The sequence below is a fragment of the Branchiostoma floridae genome, chromosome 10, assembly GCF_000003815.2.
Source record: "Branchiostoma floridae strain S238N-H82 chromosome 10, Bfl_VNyyK, whole genome shotgun sequence".
NCBI classification, from domain to species: domain Eukaryota; kingdom Metazoa; phylum Chordata; class Leptocardii; order Amphioxiformes; family Branchiostomatidae; genus Branchiostoma; species Branchiostoma floridae.
The window spans coordinates 8,372,294-8,389,232 of record NC_049988.1 but is presented as its reverse complement, the minus strand read 5'-3'; the positions used below and the strand labels follow the sequence as shown (position 1 = coordinate 8,389,232).

At 39.9% G+C, this 16,939-nt stretch overlaps 1 protein-coding gene across 3 annotated transcripts in view; it reads left to right on the top strand.

Moving 5' to 3' along the window:
* The window catches only part of LOC118423770 (RNA-binding protein 45-like), a 67,736-nt gene that overhangs the window by 45,620 nt on the left and 5,177 nt on the right, over window positions 1-16,939 (top strand). For all 3 annotated transcript variants that reach the window (XM_035831991.1, XM_035831990.1, XM_035831992.1), the window contains exons 4-8: window positions 3,477-3,732; window positions 10,429-10,572; window positions 12,004-12,201; window positions 12,577-12,727; window positions 15,859-15,961. In XM_035831991.1, coding sequence (XP_035687884.1) covers window positions 3,477-3,732; window positions 10,429-10,572; window positions 12,004-12,201; window positions 12,577-12,727; window positions 15,859-15,961 — 852 coding nt within the window. The remainder of the gene's footprint in view (window positions 1-3,476; window positions 3,733-10,428; window positions 10,573-12,003; window positions 12,202-12,576; window positions 12,728-15,858; window positions 15,962-16,939) is intronic.

Below are 16,939 nucleotides of genomic sequence, written 5' to 3'. Positions count from 1 at the left end.
AAGCATTCAAGTCCATATCTTTTCCAACATTTTATTCTGGTCTGTCTCCAGGACCTGTCCCTCAGGATGGAAATCGTTGAGATGGACAAAACTTTTATGATGTCCAACATGAAATTAATAAAAATGTTTTTTTGTGAGTGTAAAGTGACAGATTTAGCAAATGGGTGGGATATAAAAGGAATAAAAACTTGAGACTGCCATAATTTTGTTCGCACCACTGGAATTCATTTTGTATAAAGAATAGATCTTTCCAAAGTCTTGAATAGCAATTTGCAGTCCTAAGTGACCCAGATATTTCCATCAACAGTACAGTTGAGATACACAGTCATGGCAATGTCTTCAGGCACTGGGACAGCAGTTAAAGGTATCCCCGGCGGAAGCCCTGGCATACCGCTGTGGTCAGAATGCTTCCTGCCCCTTGACCGCAGCCCAGTATATTATGGCGTACCACAAACACTGCAGAGGGATAGCTTCCTCCACAGCTCTGTTCCAGGAATAACAACGAAACCTGCACATTCAAGACTAGGGATTTCCAACTGTTACTTATAAGTTATTCTACTGGGATGTTTATATAATTTGATCAGCCCTTCCATTTGGAGTATTTACGAGTTATCTTTTATAACGCACACTGTCAGGTAGTGTACCAAAAGGGCAACCTTGTATTTCACGGGTCATGAGATTGCATATGGATGTATTCAATAACAATTAGATATCCCGATATTGGGAGGTTTCTGAATGAATGTTTTCTTAGCAATGGTGTAGAAACTAGTAGGAGAGACAAAGAGAAATTGCAGAGTGATCTACCGGTACTTTTAATTAGTGATCTACATTTTGTGCATTTAGCAACCATTGAAGAGAAAGTTCTCATAGCCTTTGTAGGGCTTTAGGAGCAGTACATGTAGGTTGTCATCTACTGTGTCAAGGCCACTGAGTATTGGAAGGTTTAGCTACTTCCATCCCCCATTTACCACACCCCCCCCCCCCAACCGAAATAGTACGTACCCATTTACAATGTACACCAGGGGGAACTGAGCAAAAGTGCATATTAAAGATCTGTTTCTCAAGGACACAAGTCTAGCCAGGAATGCTAGGAATCAAGCCTGTGAAATTTCAATCCTACATGCACCAGGTAGCCTATTGTAAGCACTAGGTCCTCGATGCCACTTCATAGGATAATGTCTGGTTCTCCTGCCACACCCCTCCCTTCGGAGGAGTTAACCTTGACAGGTGCCACATGTGCAGGGCAGTCTTCCAGGTCCAAGTGACCCTGAATGCCCCTAGCAGGAGATATTAAAATCTTGAAGCAAGCCAAGATAATCAAAGTCACATAGCAGCGTGGACAGGCGCTGGATCTGAGCTCTGCTTAAACATTCCCACATGACACACTGAATGAACTGGAAAACAATAGAACTGCTGTACATTGAAAATGGATTAGTAAGAAATATAGATGTCCCATTCTAACCAAATCTAATTGAGCTACGTAGATAGTTTTCTATTGGATTTCCCTTTCAGAGTATCTTTCAGTCCACACGAAAGTATTAGTTCTGTACCGGTAAATTATGTAGTTTGAACTGCTGCAATTTTCAAAGGTCTTGGTTGGGTATCAGCTAAACATGGTAATTGAAAAATCTATACTGCATATTGTATCACCAATATGATACTTAAAAGTCTGGGAAAAAAGACTACGCCTTTTATTGCTTGCTGATTTCCAAAGGTGAAAAGATCGTCCGACATTATGAATTATGGGTCGCCAAAAACCGTGCAATATCCCTGTATATTGCTCACTATCGAATGTGGAATGTTTTTCATTTCACACCGTTCACACTGCCCCAGGGCATTTTGCATTTCTTTATTGCTGATAACAGATGGAAGGGCAGTGACGGATGGCCTGGTGACATTGAGATGAGGAGATTCAGTTGGACATACATTGTAGTGATGGTATCTTGAAGCACTTGTGCAAGGAAGGAAGATGCAATAGCCAAACTTGGAATGAAAATGTGCTAGATGTAAGATAGTCTGACTCCCCCAATCTGAATTTAATAATTGTTTTTCCTCAAATTTGTTCAACCACACTCCCTTTCTACTAAAGGCTGCAACTGCTCTGTGATCAAACATTTTACACTGATCCCTCAATGAATCTTTTAGTGTTTTGTTGTCTTTTAACACATAGTTTTACACTGGGCATCATAATAACTACATGAATCATTATATTTATACACAAATCTACTTCTACTTACATGTGCTCCTTAGACCTAGCTAAGCTTTTCCACCAGAGCATACATGTACATGTATATTACGTTTTGGTTTATCATTACATTAACTTAACCAACTAACCAATCCAACTAACCAATTAACATACAAGCTAGGAAGTGGTGAGAAAAATGTCTTCTGATAAAGGTATTACATCCTCTCTTTTTCAACCAACTTGGTTGCTGTACTGTGTGTGTATCATTCATGAAGTTTTGAATTCTTGGCTACCCACTTCTTGGAAAGTAGCATACAGGTGGTAGATTGACTGATCCAGATACATCAGCTGACAGGGAGTCTTTCCCTCCGCTTTATAACTAGTAGTCGTCCAGAGACAGAAACATTCTGCGCTGGATGATATAGGCACACAATGCAATCCGCTCTGTGCATAAATTCATGAATGGCCATTTCAGCTAGTGGTATTGCTGTGTTTGCCCAAAATATATCTCTGAATGAAAGAGCTGGCAGACTTTGCACCTTTGGGCCCCCTTCTGTCATCACCTGTAAGGCAGTGTAAGGGAAGTCTTATGCTGTTGGTACAGCAATATATTACTCCTCTATAACCCCAGGAATCCAACAGTTGGGAGTCAGATTCTTGGCTGCCACGTTGAACTTTGAGGGGGATAGTCCTAATACACTAAGTCAAGCTATATTTCAAAACTCCCATCTAACTGCAGGGATCCAACTGAATCTCCAGACCGCAGCAGCCGTTCCGAACCAAGGGCAAATTGTTCACGTTCCAAGAAATCAATGAGCATTTTTTCATGATGGGACGAATGTTGAAGCCAACTTCCCCGGAAATTGATTTAAAGAATTTTGTAGTAAATTGTACAGGTTACTTGCCTCCCGAGGAGGCCTATTAGAAAGCTCATGGTATGGACACTCTATCTGGAGTGCAAGTTTGTGGCTGTTTTGGATCTAACAGTGACAGCTGCATCTAATATGGTTATCAAGTCCCTCAAAAGGAGGGCCGCCTGAGGCAGGTACACATTTTTGACCTCTCCTGATGTATTCATGTGTTGGTTCCACAGTGCTGTTTTCCTAGAGAGGGAGCCTGTCCCACTGAGTAGCTTAGTTTGGGTCAGGTGGTGCAGGGGTTGTCTGAGGTGGAGCGGATTATTGTTTTTCAAGCTGGAAAGCCCCACGAGAAGCTCAGGATTGGTTAGTTAGGGTGCGAGGGGGTCAGACTTGGTTGCTGTCTCATATTTAACGGGATTTGTGGTTTGCAGGTGATGGTAGCCCAGTCGCGCAGCAGTGGAAGCACTAACGACATCAGCATCGACGCAGAGTCCCTCACCAGACTATTCCTGGTCATCCCAAAGTCTTTGGAAGAGGAGGATCTTAAGGACATCTTTAAGGAATGGGGTCCGATTGAGTACGTCAACGTTGTACGCGATCGAGGCTCGGGCGATCCAAAAGGCTTCGGATATGTCAAATACTACAAGGCTTCTCATGCAGCACTAGCGTTGGAAAACTGTGACAAAAGTGAGTATACATCTTAAATTCTTATAAGTGCCTATCATCAGGTTTATACATACTCAGTCTACTGATTTATCTACCACTTTCTTTGCTGACAGTAGTAGTAAATTTATGGTGTCCTCCTATAAATACAAAAGCATTCTGATCAGTGTTGAGCCTGAACCCTGTTCCCCCACATCCCTACATGCTGCCCTCTAGCATTCTTCCTGTCAGTGTCCAGCATTCAAACTTTCAGACTTCAAAAGGCTCAGGCTCCCCTAGCTGCTCTGTATATTTTGCCAGGCGTTCTTCCACATGGCCCATGGTCAGGCTGAATGTTTGTAGTAGCCAGAGAGCACTGACCCAACAGAACAAATCAAAGAGAACTGGAATCCCTACCCTGGTATAGCAAGCCCGAATACGCCCCTGGCCAGAACACACCCGGGTTGGTTATGACCAGAGGTATATTCTGGCCTGTTACACTGGCATGGAAACTATGAGTATTAAGCATACCAAAATGGCTTTCTCCCAACCTAGGGACTAGTACTTTTTTTTACAAATTTTCCCACCAATTTGCTGAAAGTTGTGTGTACAGTTCTACCTTTGACAACAAAACAGGAAATAGACATCTGGTAATTGAATAAGTTGACCCCTTTTCCATAGAAAACACATAACAAACTCATCTCTGTTTGGTGAGGACTCCATTTTCAGGCATGAAGTTAAGCGGTCATGACATAAACCTTTTTATATGGAAGTTCCAAGTATGTTTGTCATTGGAGTCTAGTTTAACTAGCTGTCTATGGAACTGACATGTCAACCTCTCTTTATATCACCTAGTGTTTGCTAATTGGCAGTTTGTATCACATGACCCAAACAATTTTACAAAATCTCTAGTTTTGATGCTGCTCACTACCATGTATTTTAAACTCCATCTGCATTTACATTTACAACTGTCTTAAGAAGCAAGAAGTTAACATACTTGAATATGGAGAGGTTGTTTTTCATCAAAGATCATCTAGCAGAAACCACAAAGGGAAAAAAAAGTCTTTTAAAACCTGCACTGCATCCTCATCTGGTCATTGCCATGTTTGAAAAAAATTACAAACTATAGCTGATTTCCAACTCCTGATCATTATTTGAAAACACATTGGGTCATTTTGACTGCCTACATTGTTTTCCCCAGGAGTAGGATATACACGCATAAAGTATTTGGAATGAGATTTTATTGTATTTTTATTGCTGTCAGCTTAAGAAGTATAACTCAACTGGATTGATATGAATGCACTTTGAGGAACAAAAAAGTACTGTCATAATGAGTTTTCTGTCCTTGACCTTGACTCATTATGGAGATCTGTAGGGGCACCAACTTTCTGCAGGAGGCTATGATTGCTGAGATTTCACAGATGGAGAGATTTGAGATAACAAATTTTCTTCACACTTTGTGTTTTTTGTTTTCTGTTGTCAAGTTTCACAAATCCAAATTTGCTCGATGTACATGTACAGTTACTCAGCAATTGCAATCTATAGTGCAAAGGGAGCCTTTAAAGGAAAGGAGACAAATCCAAAAGCATTAACCATAAAGTTGGATTTACGGTGTGTTTCATGCTTCGTTCCTCTCTACAAAATGCTGCACCTGCTCTTGTACCAAGTGCCAGAAAATGACAGCATACCATAGCGGACACCTTTGGGACCTTACTGCACTGTGCTTCATGGCCTCTAAGAGTGCCTGCCAACCATTCCTTTTGATAGGAACCATCAATGAATGTTTGTCTTGAGGCATTTTGTCACTTAACTGGGCACAGCCCCAAAACCTGTTGCTTTATGTGTCATAACCATGTGTCTCAGATTCTCAAGGGCTTTGTCATGCCACCATAATTTTTCAATGTCAAAGCCAAAGTATTCGCGTGGAAATGCTTCTGAACCCCTTAGGATGATGTTTCCATTTGCATTATGAGGGCTTTAGGATCTTTACTATGTTTTGATATGTGTTAAGTCAAGTCAACATTCTTCCTGAATTATGTTTCATTTCTTTGAAAATGTTGAGATATAACACAGTTGTCATTCGTTGTGTTGCAAACTTAAGAGCCATCTTCTCACCATATTACACAATTGAGAAAAAATCAATCACTTTTCCTACGTCTTCATTACCATTCTACTTCATACACTGTGCAGTATTCTCCTGTAAGGTTTACTTAAAGAACACTTGATAAAGATGCTGCTGTTGAAATGGCATTTTGTGGTTTAAACCAGAACAGGTGTTGTTGACACCTTGTATCTTTAAGGCCTTCATAGACAGTCAAGTCTGTCCCAGACAACTGGGTTATAAATCTGATTGGAGCACATATGCACATCAGGGCTGACTCTTATTAGTGTGGTATTCACAGTGCAACCCCTGAAAATCAGGTCCCTTAAATCACCATACTAGTAAGGAGCTCAATCTTTACTGTGAGGAACAGTGATATCGAAAGGTAACCCTGTTATTTCTATCCCGAGTGTCATCTTCATTAGTTTCAGCATAACTAGGGAAGAGAATGTGGGAGCCCCTGCTACACTCAGTAGGATGACACTCAGGCTAACTATTTTCTGTAAACGCTGATGAAGGTTAGACATCCAGGTAATAAGATATGCCAAAAAGCAGTCATTCAACATGCAACTGGATATGATTTTGGAAAGGACAACATCTGTTGTTTTTTATCCTGAGACTGGAGAGATCTCTAGGAGAGCAGGCTTTTTTGGACTACTGAAAAATTGTCTTCCTCCCCTTTTTGCACACTAATTAGTTCATAGTTAGGATAAACCTGCTCTCCAATTAGATCTCTTTTGCATTTTAAGTCATAGTCGGGATATAAAAACCTGCTCTCCAAAGAGATCTCTCCAATATTCTTATCTTCAATATTCTTAAGAAGTAAAAAAGAAAAAAACTGTTACATTAATTCATTGTTAATTGACAACTGATTGTGTTATGGATGTATTACACTCCTTTACGTTTGGGACCGCATTGTGAATATGTGCATAAAGCTGTCTGTATGTACAATTATTATGTATACTAAATACTTTTCGTTTTGTGACCGCATCTGAACTGTGAGCAGCGACATCTGTCCTGCAGTACAATGTGAACCAGTCAGAATTGCCCTGAAGAAGGTGACAGACGGTCACCGAAACGTCGGTGAGAATAAAGCACTGGTTGTGTAAAAAGAGTCTTTTTATTCAGTGACATACCAACCTGATGAAACTGTTCACGGAGATCTCTCCAGTGTCCCTGATGAAAGACAACGGATGTTGTCTGAAACGTCTGACTGTTTCCAAAATCAGCAACAGTTACTGCTTTTGGGCGTATTTTCTGTTGAATCGTAAAAGATAAAGTACTTAAAAATTGACTAAACCAATGTAAAGTAGCTGTGTTCAAAGTATTGTTGCAATTTTTAGTATATTTTTAGTTGTGTGTAAAAGTGATGTTAAATTGACTGAACTAATTTCAAACAGAAGAGGTACATTTTACATGACCTTTACAGTGACCTTTGTCGTTATGGAAGGTGTGACAAAAGGTGTGACAACATTCATGTGATTACATTGTTTTATGTGATACTAGTACTGTAATCATTTTGCAGCATAAAAGTTATTACTTGAAAAGGATTGAATCTCACAAAGAATTTGAAGAAAAAGTTGGAAGTATCTTTTCAATTCACATGACTGTACATGTACATGATATTGTCAGACCAGTGAAATCATTACCAACTTGTCTAGCCCTTATCTAAGCTCATTCTCCATACATGTAAAAAGGTCAATCAAAAGGTCACCTTAATGACCTAGACAATTACATGTACATCCATGTGTATGCCTAAAAAAGATGTTTGACTTATTCAGGTCTTATTCTAAATCCATGTCCGGTCTGGGGCTTGTTAGCTTCTTGTGGTGATTATTAGATAAACACTTTCTGATTTCAAGAATTTTTTCTGCTGATTATGCCCAAACCATCTGGTATCTTTTAAATGTGGCGAATGTCTGTTTTTTTTAGTTGAACAAATCGTTCAAAATTCCTAAAATAATGCAGAGCAAACAGTTAACTGATTTTGATTTAGTTCGGTTCATCTGGCTATACTATGTAATTTCTGTATTGGAGGTACACATGTATAGGAGACGAAGATGTGGAAGAAATCATTGAAGTCGGAGGGAACCTAATTTATCATGTCATGTTTAACTTTGTGTTGAAGTTTAAGCAAAGAAATAGTCCATTGCTGACAGAAAATCATTTTTGTTCACATGTCAATGAAAGTTAAATGTCAAGGTATTAAGATACTTAGATGATGGTTACTAGCATTGTAAGCTACAAAATACTGTACATATAGAATATTTCAGACACATGTATACTGTAGCATCTACTACTTTTTATCGGTGATTGACCAAAGGTAGTGGATGCTACTTGAAACATCTGATGTATCCAGTTGCTTGAGTACTAGTGCGGATATTTAAGTGACATTTTTTATGTTCCAAGATTGATGATTTTGCAGTAGACACGTCATCATTCATGGACATGAACCTACTGTGTACATTTCAACATTTACAGTATCTGCAACTTCATGACGCTCATGCCTTAAAATTTAAGCCTTAGTTTTTCTGCCTTCAGGCTACAAGGTACCTTCACAGGTGTTGAACAACATCAGGTCTGACACCAGGGCACCACAGACACGGATTACCTGTCAAAGCTCATCTTTGTAATGAGGTCATCGACATGTTGGTCTAATGAGCAAGATGGCCTTGATAGCAAATCACTAGCAGTTTATAGAAAATCACTACAGTTTAAAGCAAATCACTAGCAGTTTATAAAATATCACTAACAGTTTATGGGTTTTCTGAGTTTTTTTAAAGACAGATTCAGCTTAGAGCTAGTTTATGGAATAATATGTTTTGTTTATAGCCTATAGGGTTAAGTACCGGTATAGAAAATTCAGGTACAGGTATGGTCTAGGTCCAGAGGATCAGGTCCAGGTCCGGATCTGAACCTGAACAACCGAATTGTGAAAACTTGTGAATGGGTTAACTCAAAAAGTCCATTTTGCAATAAAAAGGAGTCTGTTTGGTAGAGTATTGTGTGAACAGTGCTAACTGCTCCATTAGCTTAGACCAAGTTTGACTGTAACTTACTGTTCAAAATTACTATGAACTCTCCTCTACTTCACCCTTGTTATTGCCAGTTTTGTGCCGGCACCATACTGGTACCAAGCCCTAACAGCCTAGTATTCAGCCATGTTTAGCTAATACATTGTGTACATGTATGGCCTGCTTTCTAATTTGCTGGCATAAAACTGGACAAGAGTTGAAAACGGCTGGATACCAGGCTACCTGATCCAGTTTCCTGAAGAGGATAAACCATTTTAGTTTTGGTTGAAGTATTGCAGTGCAATTTTAGCCTGTGACCCCCAGCAGGGTGTCGGCAAGTCCACCAGACTCAAGGGGAAGGACTCTGACCTTGAAGCTTTGAATCTTTTCATCTTGTTGAAAGGACTATCTATCAAACCGCTGGAAGTGTGTCTCTTTGGTGATAGGGTTTAGGAAAGAGAGAAATATCGACTGTTGTTTTGGGAATTCTGTTTTTCCCATCATTTATCCACAGTACATTGTATTCTCTCAATGCTTTAAGGTCATTCAATTTCTTTAACTTCTGCAATGTGACCTTATACTTATAGTTCAATGCTCCATTGTGAGAACAGAAATTCAATGCATTTCAGAAATAACTTTTGTCGCGTCAATAAAGATTTCACGTAATAGCATGTACATTCAAGTATAAAAAGACACTTTTACATGACTTTGTATCTACAGAATTTGATGCAATTGTCCTGCTTACAAATTAATTTGTAACATTGTATAAAAAGCCTGCTTATTGTTGACTTGTTCAAGTTGTTGCCATTCCTTTTTTTGCTTTTTTTTAGCCTACCCTGTTTTTACTTTATCCCCAAAGCCTGCGGTTATCATTGCGTGTCTGGTAGAATTACCAGCGGAAGGTTAGATATCAGAGGGGTATTTTGACACAGCAGAGCCTGCTGAGGCTGTGTTTGCCTTTGCCTGTCTGACCCCTGATTTGAAGTCCTTTCCTGCAGATTCGAAAAGCAATAAGCTCTTTAATAAAGGTTGTGTTATCTGATTTGGCTGGACAAGGACTGTCCTTTTATTTTGTGTTGCAGGGACAGATCACAAAGTACATACAATGTTCTAGGGGAATGTTAATACTGTTATAATGCATTTAGATGAAGACTTTTGGATAGATTTTGTGCTTGGCAAAGGTCAAAAGGATATAACATTAATTGATGTATAATAATGCAATAGTCTATATACATTTGTCAAATGTTATCTTCTAAAATTTTGAAATGATATCATTACTTTTATGCTACAAAGTTCAAACAGATTGATGTTGTATTTCATTCTTTCTTTCAGGTAAATTTAATCATTCAATCATTAATCATTGTATCAAAGTAAAGTCTTGCGTGTTATTTCTTTTCCCTTTTCTGTCCTGGTAGTACGCCCCCATTGGTCATATTTTTTGGTTCATCCCGTAACTACAGGGTACATGTAGACAAACAGAGTTGAAAGAAAGCCTGCCCTCCCTGGTAGGCCAGCTCGGAATGTCCATACATGCCGAGAAATGCTAAACACACAGTCCCCACATTTGATGTCCGTCTCCACCGGCCATGGCTAACCCCTCCCTCCTGTCAATCCTGCTCTCCGCAGCGTACAAGCCGGTTTTCGCCGAACCCAGAGTGTCGCGAGCAGCGAGGGAAAGTCCGAGTAGCGGTGGGTCGTCCTTCAACGAACCCTTCATGTACAGCGGCGGACCCCCCCACCCTTCGCACAACATGGGGAGCAACTCTCACAGTAAGTTTGGTCTATGTCACCAGACTGAGTATGGTGATTCATAGTTGTTGTAAAGTCTTTATGGTAGAGTATTCAGTGAGGGTATGAATATGACAGCACCAGTTGTTGGTAAAGATCTACAACAATCATTTTTGACATCTGAATTTTGTACCACACATTGTACTATAACTGTTGCAGTGCCCTACATGTCTTAGACCTACATCAATCATACAAATGAATCATACAATAAATATGACAGTCCTTAGAAGGCATTCCTTGCTTCTGATTGTACATTGTACATGTGAACCTGTGCACAAAGTGTATCTACATCTTTTTGTATTTATATGAATGCATGGCTTTTCCATGAGTAATTCCCAGAATTTTAGTGTTGATCAATGCATTCTCCAAACCAGCCTCTATAGTGTTACTGTCACAAACATCACTAGTGTAACATCAACTACAATTTACAGAGTGTAGCTAACCAGGGTTTGCATAACATTCCATTACTCATTACATTTGGTAAACACATTTTAACTTTTTTGTTCCTATTGAAAGCGTACATGTAATATACATTCTTTTTTGCAATGTGGTAGCTAGCATATATACATTGTAGATTAACATCCGATGATAGATTCAGAAGTTGACAACTGGCACGTTTGCTGGTGGGGGGCAGTCTAGTAAAGTGACATTTGACCTTTGCACATGTATGCTGGGGCAGTGACTCCACCCATAGTACTTACATTTGTATCTACAAAGTTTTTCTCAATTTCAGGGACATTCTGTTGTCACTGCTTAGGACCATAGGCTAAGAATAAACACACAGAGACATAAAAGCTGACGTTGTATGAATAGATCTTTGTCATTGTCATTTCAAGATCTTTTCTGTCATTTCGTGTTTGGTTGATTTTGACATGACCATGATGTTTACATTACACATCTACTGACCCCATTTCTTACTTTCACTGGAGCAATTTCTCTGGACAGATTGATGAGTAACTGTAGATCAGAGGTTCAAGATGATAAAATCTAAAACCTGTCAACTGATGATCCAGTTTAAAACAGACTGTTAACCATTATGATATGGGTATCAGAATGATTTCACACGTAATCAACTCTGTCAACTCTGCAGAACTCCATGGTCAACTCTGCCAGGGTTAGGGCTGGGGTTACAGATAAGGATAGGGCTACAGTGCTGGCCGAGTTAGTCTGATTTGTGATTAGCTGATTAATGATAATATGGTAGCCCAAGCATTTGTCATTTTATCATACATTGTCACTTGTAGACTACATACCGTCAAATGGGGAAACAGCCTTCAAACTGCAGTTTATAAGTCATTAGATTTATTGAGTCATCATTCATGAGGATTGTATAGCAGCATATGGCTCTTTATATCATTGCCTATTCTGGTACCTTCTTCATGTTCATACATGTATATGTTTTGATTGGTTTAGGAGAGATGCCCCGATCCCCTCCCCTCGTACCGCCGGCACCTCAGGCGAATGATGTCACCGTTCTGGGCGTCAACCAGTGGCTGTACATCATTGTAGACTCCACGGTCAGCGAACACCAGCTTCACGCGCTGTTCGACCTCATTCCTGGGTTAGAGTTCGTCGACTTACAGAAGGACAGGTCCACAGGACAGTCCAGAGGTGGGGAAAGGGTTTGATTGATTGATTGATGCAGATTGTTTAGTTGATTTGTTTTACTCTTACCTTGTAAAATAAAATGTGTCTTGATACAGATGTACTACAATACTTAAGGAAGATCAGGGTGTGTGTTTATGGGGGGGGGGGTACTGAAGATCAAGGTCAGGGTTGAGGAACTGAAGGAAAGTCAGGGTTGAGGTACTAAGATATTCAGAGCACCATTCCTCAGATAATGATTCTGACTAATGGGGCATCAAATTCCAGACTGTCTGATCTTCTAGTAAAGATATCCTAACACTTAGGCTTATGGCAACTGGCCTCTTTTGGATAGATTTTGGCGTAGGAATAGTTATCTCAAATCCTACTTTCCTTTTGCAGGATGTGCGTATGCGCGATATACAACAGCGGCCTCGGCCATCTACGCACGAGAGAAGCTGAACGGTTTTGAATATCCTCCAGGATTCAAACTGGTTGTGAAATATGCAGATTCTCCCCACTCTAATGGAGCACCAGGAGTCGCAGGCCCAAGGTACGTCCTTATAGTGTGTCAACTACATGTAGGGGTGGGTACAGTGTACTGGTACAAAACCAGTCAGAAAAAAACTGACCTGATAAAAGCAGTGGACCAGATTTTGAACTGATTAGAAAATGAATGGATTATATCATCAGGCGTTCACATGTTTGGAGGCTTACCAGTCTAATAAAACAACACGAGCGTAGAGTTTATAGTACTTTCTACCAAATTTATACAGTCAATTTTCATCCCAAGACGACCACTTTGAGTCTGCCCTGAAATTTTCATGTCAAAGACAAAGGCTTGTCTATCATGGCCACTACGTATACCACCTGGGGTTGAGGATGTTTTCACAATCAGGTTCAGGTCCAGACCTGGAGCTGATCCTCTGGACCTGAACCAGACTTCACCTCAGGTTTCTGTACCAATACTCACCCCTAGTGTCAACCTGTGTCTTCATCATAAAAAAGATACAATTTCTAATCATAATACATTGCTTTAACACGGTGACCCAACACAGCACTAGAAGCATACCTGAAAGTAAATCACTCATTTATATGGCCAAGGCACAAAATCATCCTAAAAGCATCCAAAAAGCATCAATCTAATTAGTCTGTGACCAGACCCTCTGGTCGACAGACTTTTAGTTTTGTCACGTTTACGCGCGTTCGCAGCTGTATCTGTATGTTCCCGTTGTCTGAATTCTATGTGGTTTGGCAGGTCCTTTGTACTGAGGTTGACGATGATGCACGTGAACTTTTTTTTGCGGCAGGTGGTTTTATTATGGATTTTATAAAAATAACACCCCTACAATTTGTTCGTCTTGCGGTGTTTTGGTCCAGATCCTCTGTATGTGGGTCATGGTGTCATTGGAATTTGTCAAGCAGATGCGTGGTGTTACCTGATCGTCAAAGTTATTCGCGTTCGCATCGGTATCTGCATGTTCCCGTTGTCGCATACGTACCTTGTTTGGCAGGTCATCTGCACTGAGGTTGACGATGATGCACGTTATTTTTTTTTGTTGTTTTTGCGGCAGTTGGTTTTATTAGGGACGCAATAAAAATAACACCCCTACAAAATGTTCATCTTTCGGTGTATTAGTCCAGATCCCCTGTATATGGGTCATGCTGTAATTGAGATATTGCAAGCAGATGCGTGATGTTCTCTGGTCGTCAATGTAACGCGCGTTCTCATCTATATCTGCATGTTCCCGTTGTCGCATACGTTTGTGGTTTGGCAGGTTCTCTACACATAGTTGGACGATGATGCAAGGTGTTTTATTTTTTCGGCAGCTGTTTTTATTATGTATGTAATAATTTCAGAAATCACCCCTGCAAATTGTACGTTTCACAGTGTATTGGCCCATGTCTGCATATGGTGCCCGTTGAGGTAATTGGGTATAGTTAAGCAGATGCGCGATATGTGCAAGAATTTTACGCGCGTTTGCTTTCTACCTCTTATTCAACAAGTTTATCCGTACTACTTTATGTACCAGCATCATGGACCCCGGGATTCACCCATTAACACTGTGTCATGCTACCTTATGGCTTCACACTAGTTAAAAACTTATCGCACAGTTCATCATCAACAGCTGTGTGTTATCGTATGTGGGACATGGGAACCGACATCTAATGTTCCACTAATGACCCTGTCAATCAAATACCTCCTGTCGCCGTTTGCAATGAAGCGTGTAAGAATTCTCGTCCCAAATGAAGTTTAGCCATATTATATTCCCGGACTTCGACTAAGAAACATCAAGGTCCTATTCCGTGCTTCATACTTATTACGTCCATAACAGAAACATGTTAATACTTGGTGCGTTTGTCAGTCTGCCTGTCGGTCTTGTGTGTCTGTATGTGAATGTGCCTGTGTATTAGAGTAGACCATCCGGTAACTTATCGTCACCATATCTTTTTGACTTTGGCCACATGTTATCTCACAATCCATACCTGTTTAGTAAGATTCACATGACACAGAAATATTAGGCAACTTTAGATACAACGATATATCTAACACCATGAAAAGAATCATATAGGATATAAGCACAACGTCACACACCAAAGAAGACAAAACAAGCAACATATACCAGACCGACGTCACAGACTATGTTACCTACGGTCACTTGTTCAATTTGTAGTTATCTTTTTTTGCAAAACAACCAGGCAGTCATTAAAATAGTGACTGAATGAGAAAATAGGCTTCTTCACAAAGGTGTCACTCACATACAATGTACAATGTACAAGTACATGTGGCACCTATAATAGTGGTCACAAATAACATGTTTTCCCATGCTTGGAGCTGAAAGCTTTTCCAGACTTTTGTGGCATCAGTTTTCTTCCTTTCTGTGGTTGTAATTACATTTCTCTGGTGGATAATCAAACAGCCATACAACTTCTGATGGTGTGGCTTGACATCGTGTCCTTGCCATGCCCTCAGTCTGGGATCCCTCCTTTCATTTTGACTCCAGATTCCTCCAAGACTTATCACACATGTAACTTTGGTGGGAACCTGTGTACGATGCAATAGCTGCCAAAAATCATTATTTAGGAAGTTAGACAGCAATATGTGAACAGGATTGAATTTCAGAACTTTGACACCTCTACAGTTAGTCAGTCACAGTACTCTTTTGGATGGTAGAATGCAGCAGTGAATCTATTGAGATGGTCTACTGTAGAGGGATTTTGCTTGAGAACTTTCTTATACCAAGGACATTATATACATATAGACATCCTTGCTTATATACTGAATACTGAGTAATGCGACAGAGGGTATTATAAAGACTGATTTGGCCAGACAACACAGAGGTAGCAGGCTACCCAAATATATCCATATACATGTCATGTATTTTGGTATGTGCTGGGCAGGGGTAATTGGTCCAATCTGCTACACCTGTTTTATAAACCCCTACGCTTATCAAGTGTTGTGGGTATTACCATTATCTTGTGTTTAAACAAGGAATTATTAAACACAGGACCAAACAATCTTAACGCTTATCTGCAGTTGTTCAAATACAATTCAATCTCTTCAACTGGATAAAAAACAGAGATTTTACCCGGATGTCTAACCTTCATAAATGTTATCTGCAGTTTGATTCTGTAGCAGCCTATGTACATGTAACAGTCACTAAATGTTTCTTCTCTCTCTAGCCCCACGCCAGCAGTGTTAGCACCAGCCCCTCCCTCTCCTATCCTACAAGGCATGCCGATCAACCCACATCTTCCAGTTCCAGGGTTTGCAGGCTTCAACAGGGTAAGGAACAACAGTATAATAGTGTACCCTATAGAGCTTCAGTCTTTTCACTCTTTATCACTGTGATACCAGAATTGTTTACTTTATGTGCTGTCCCTGGACTAATGAAATGCTTTAATTTTGATTGACATCCATGCTGGCATTGGTTTTGGCAAATGTTTTCACAGAAATGTCTTGCTCCTTAGAACAGATGGATGATGGTATGCAATGCTGCTCTCATCTCTATAAAACATAGCCCCAATCCCAGAACTTGCCACGAAACCTTCGAATCATAGTGACCAAACTTTTGCGAAAATGGCATAGTTATTGTCATAAAACATTTCCTGTCAAAGTTATTGTCAAATACTTGAAACTCATTTCTCCTGAAAATACTATAATGCTAAAAATACAAGTAGGAAAAGGCATTGGAAAAGGGAGACAACCATAAGCAGAGACACTTTGCTAAAGAATTCCAAATTTTTCAAATTCTTTACTCTACGTAGATAATCTAGTTCAGTCTGTTTTGAAAACAGCCAGATCCATATGGAAGCAAAAGTTATCCTTGCCAGATATGTCTGAAACACAAGCTTTAAGTTCAAGAAATGCCCAGGGATTATCAAGGAGTTTTAGATGAAATGAAATGCAGGTGGTGCACACCTCAACAGAAATCCCATAAGTTTGCTCCTGTGCTCATTAAAATAACCTTTCTGCACTCGTTTAAGTTAGCTTTCATGCTGTTGAATGTCCAGTCATTTTTGTAATTGGCTACATTTGCTTCTGTACAATAATAACCCCTTTCTTCTATTGATAGAAAAAACTTGTAAAAACCTAGTCGCTCTGCCAGTAAAAGTTTAATGGATGTTGACCTATACATGTTTTTGTAGAAGCCTTCACACAGTGCTGTATTGCACTGACATCTGTTAGAAATTTCTGACTTTGTTTAGGCTAGGTTCTTCTCTCCATGACCAAATTCCGCCAGTTCAATCAGTTGTACACAAT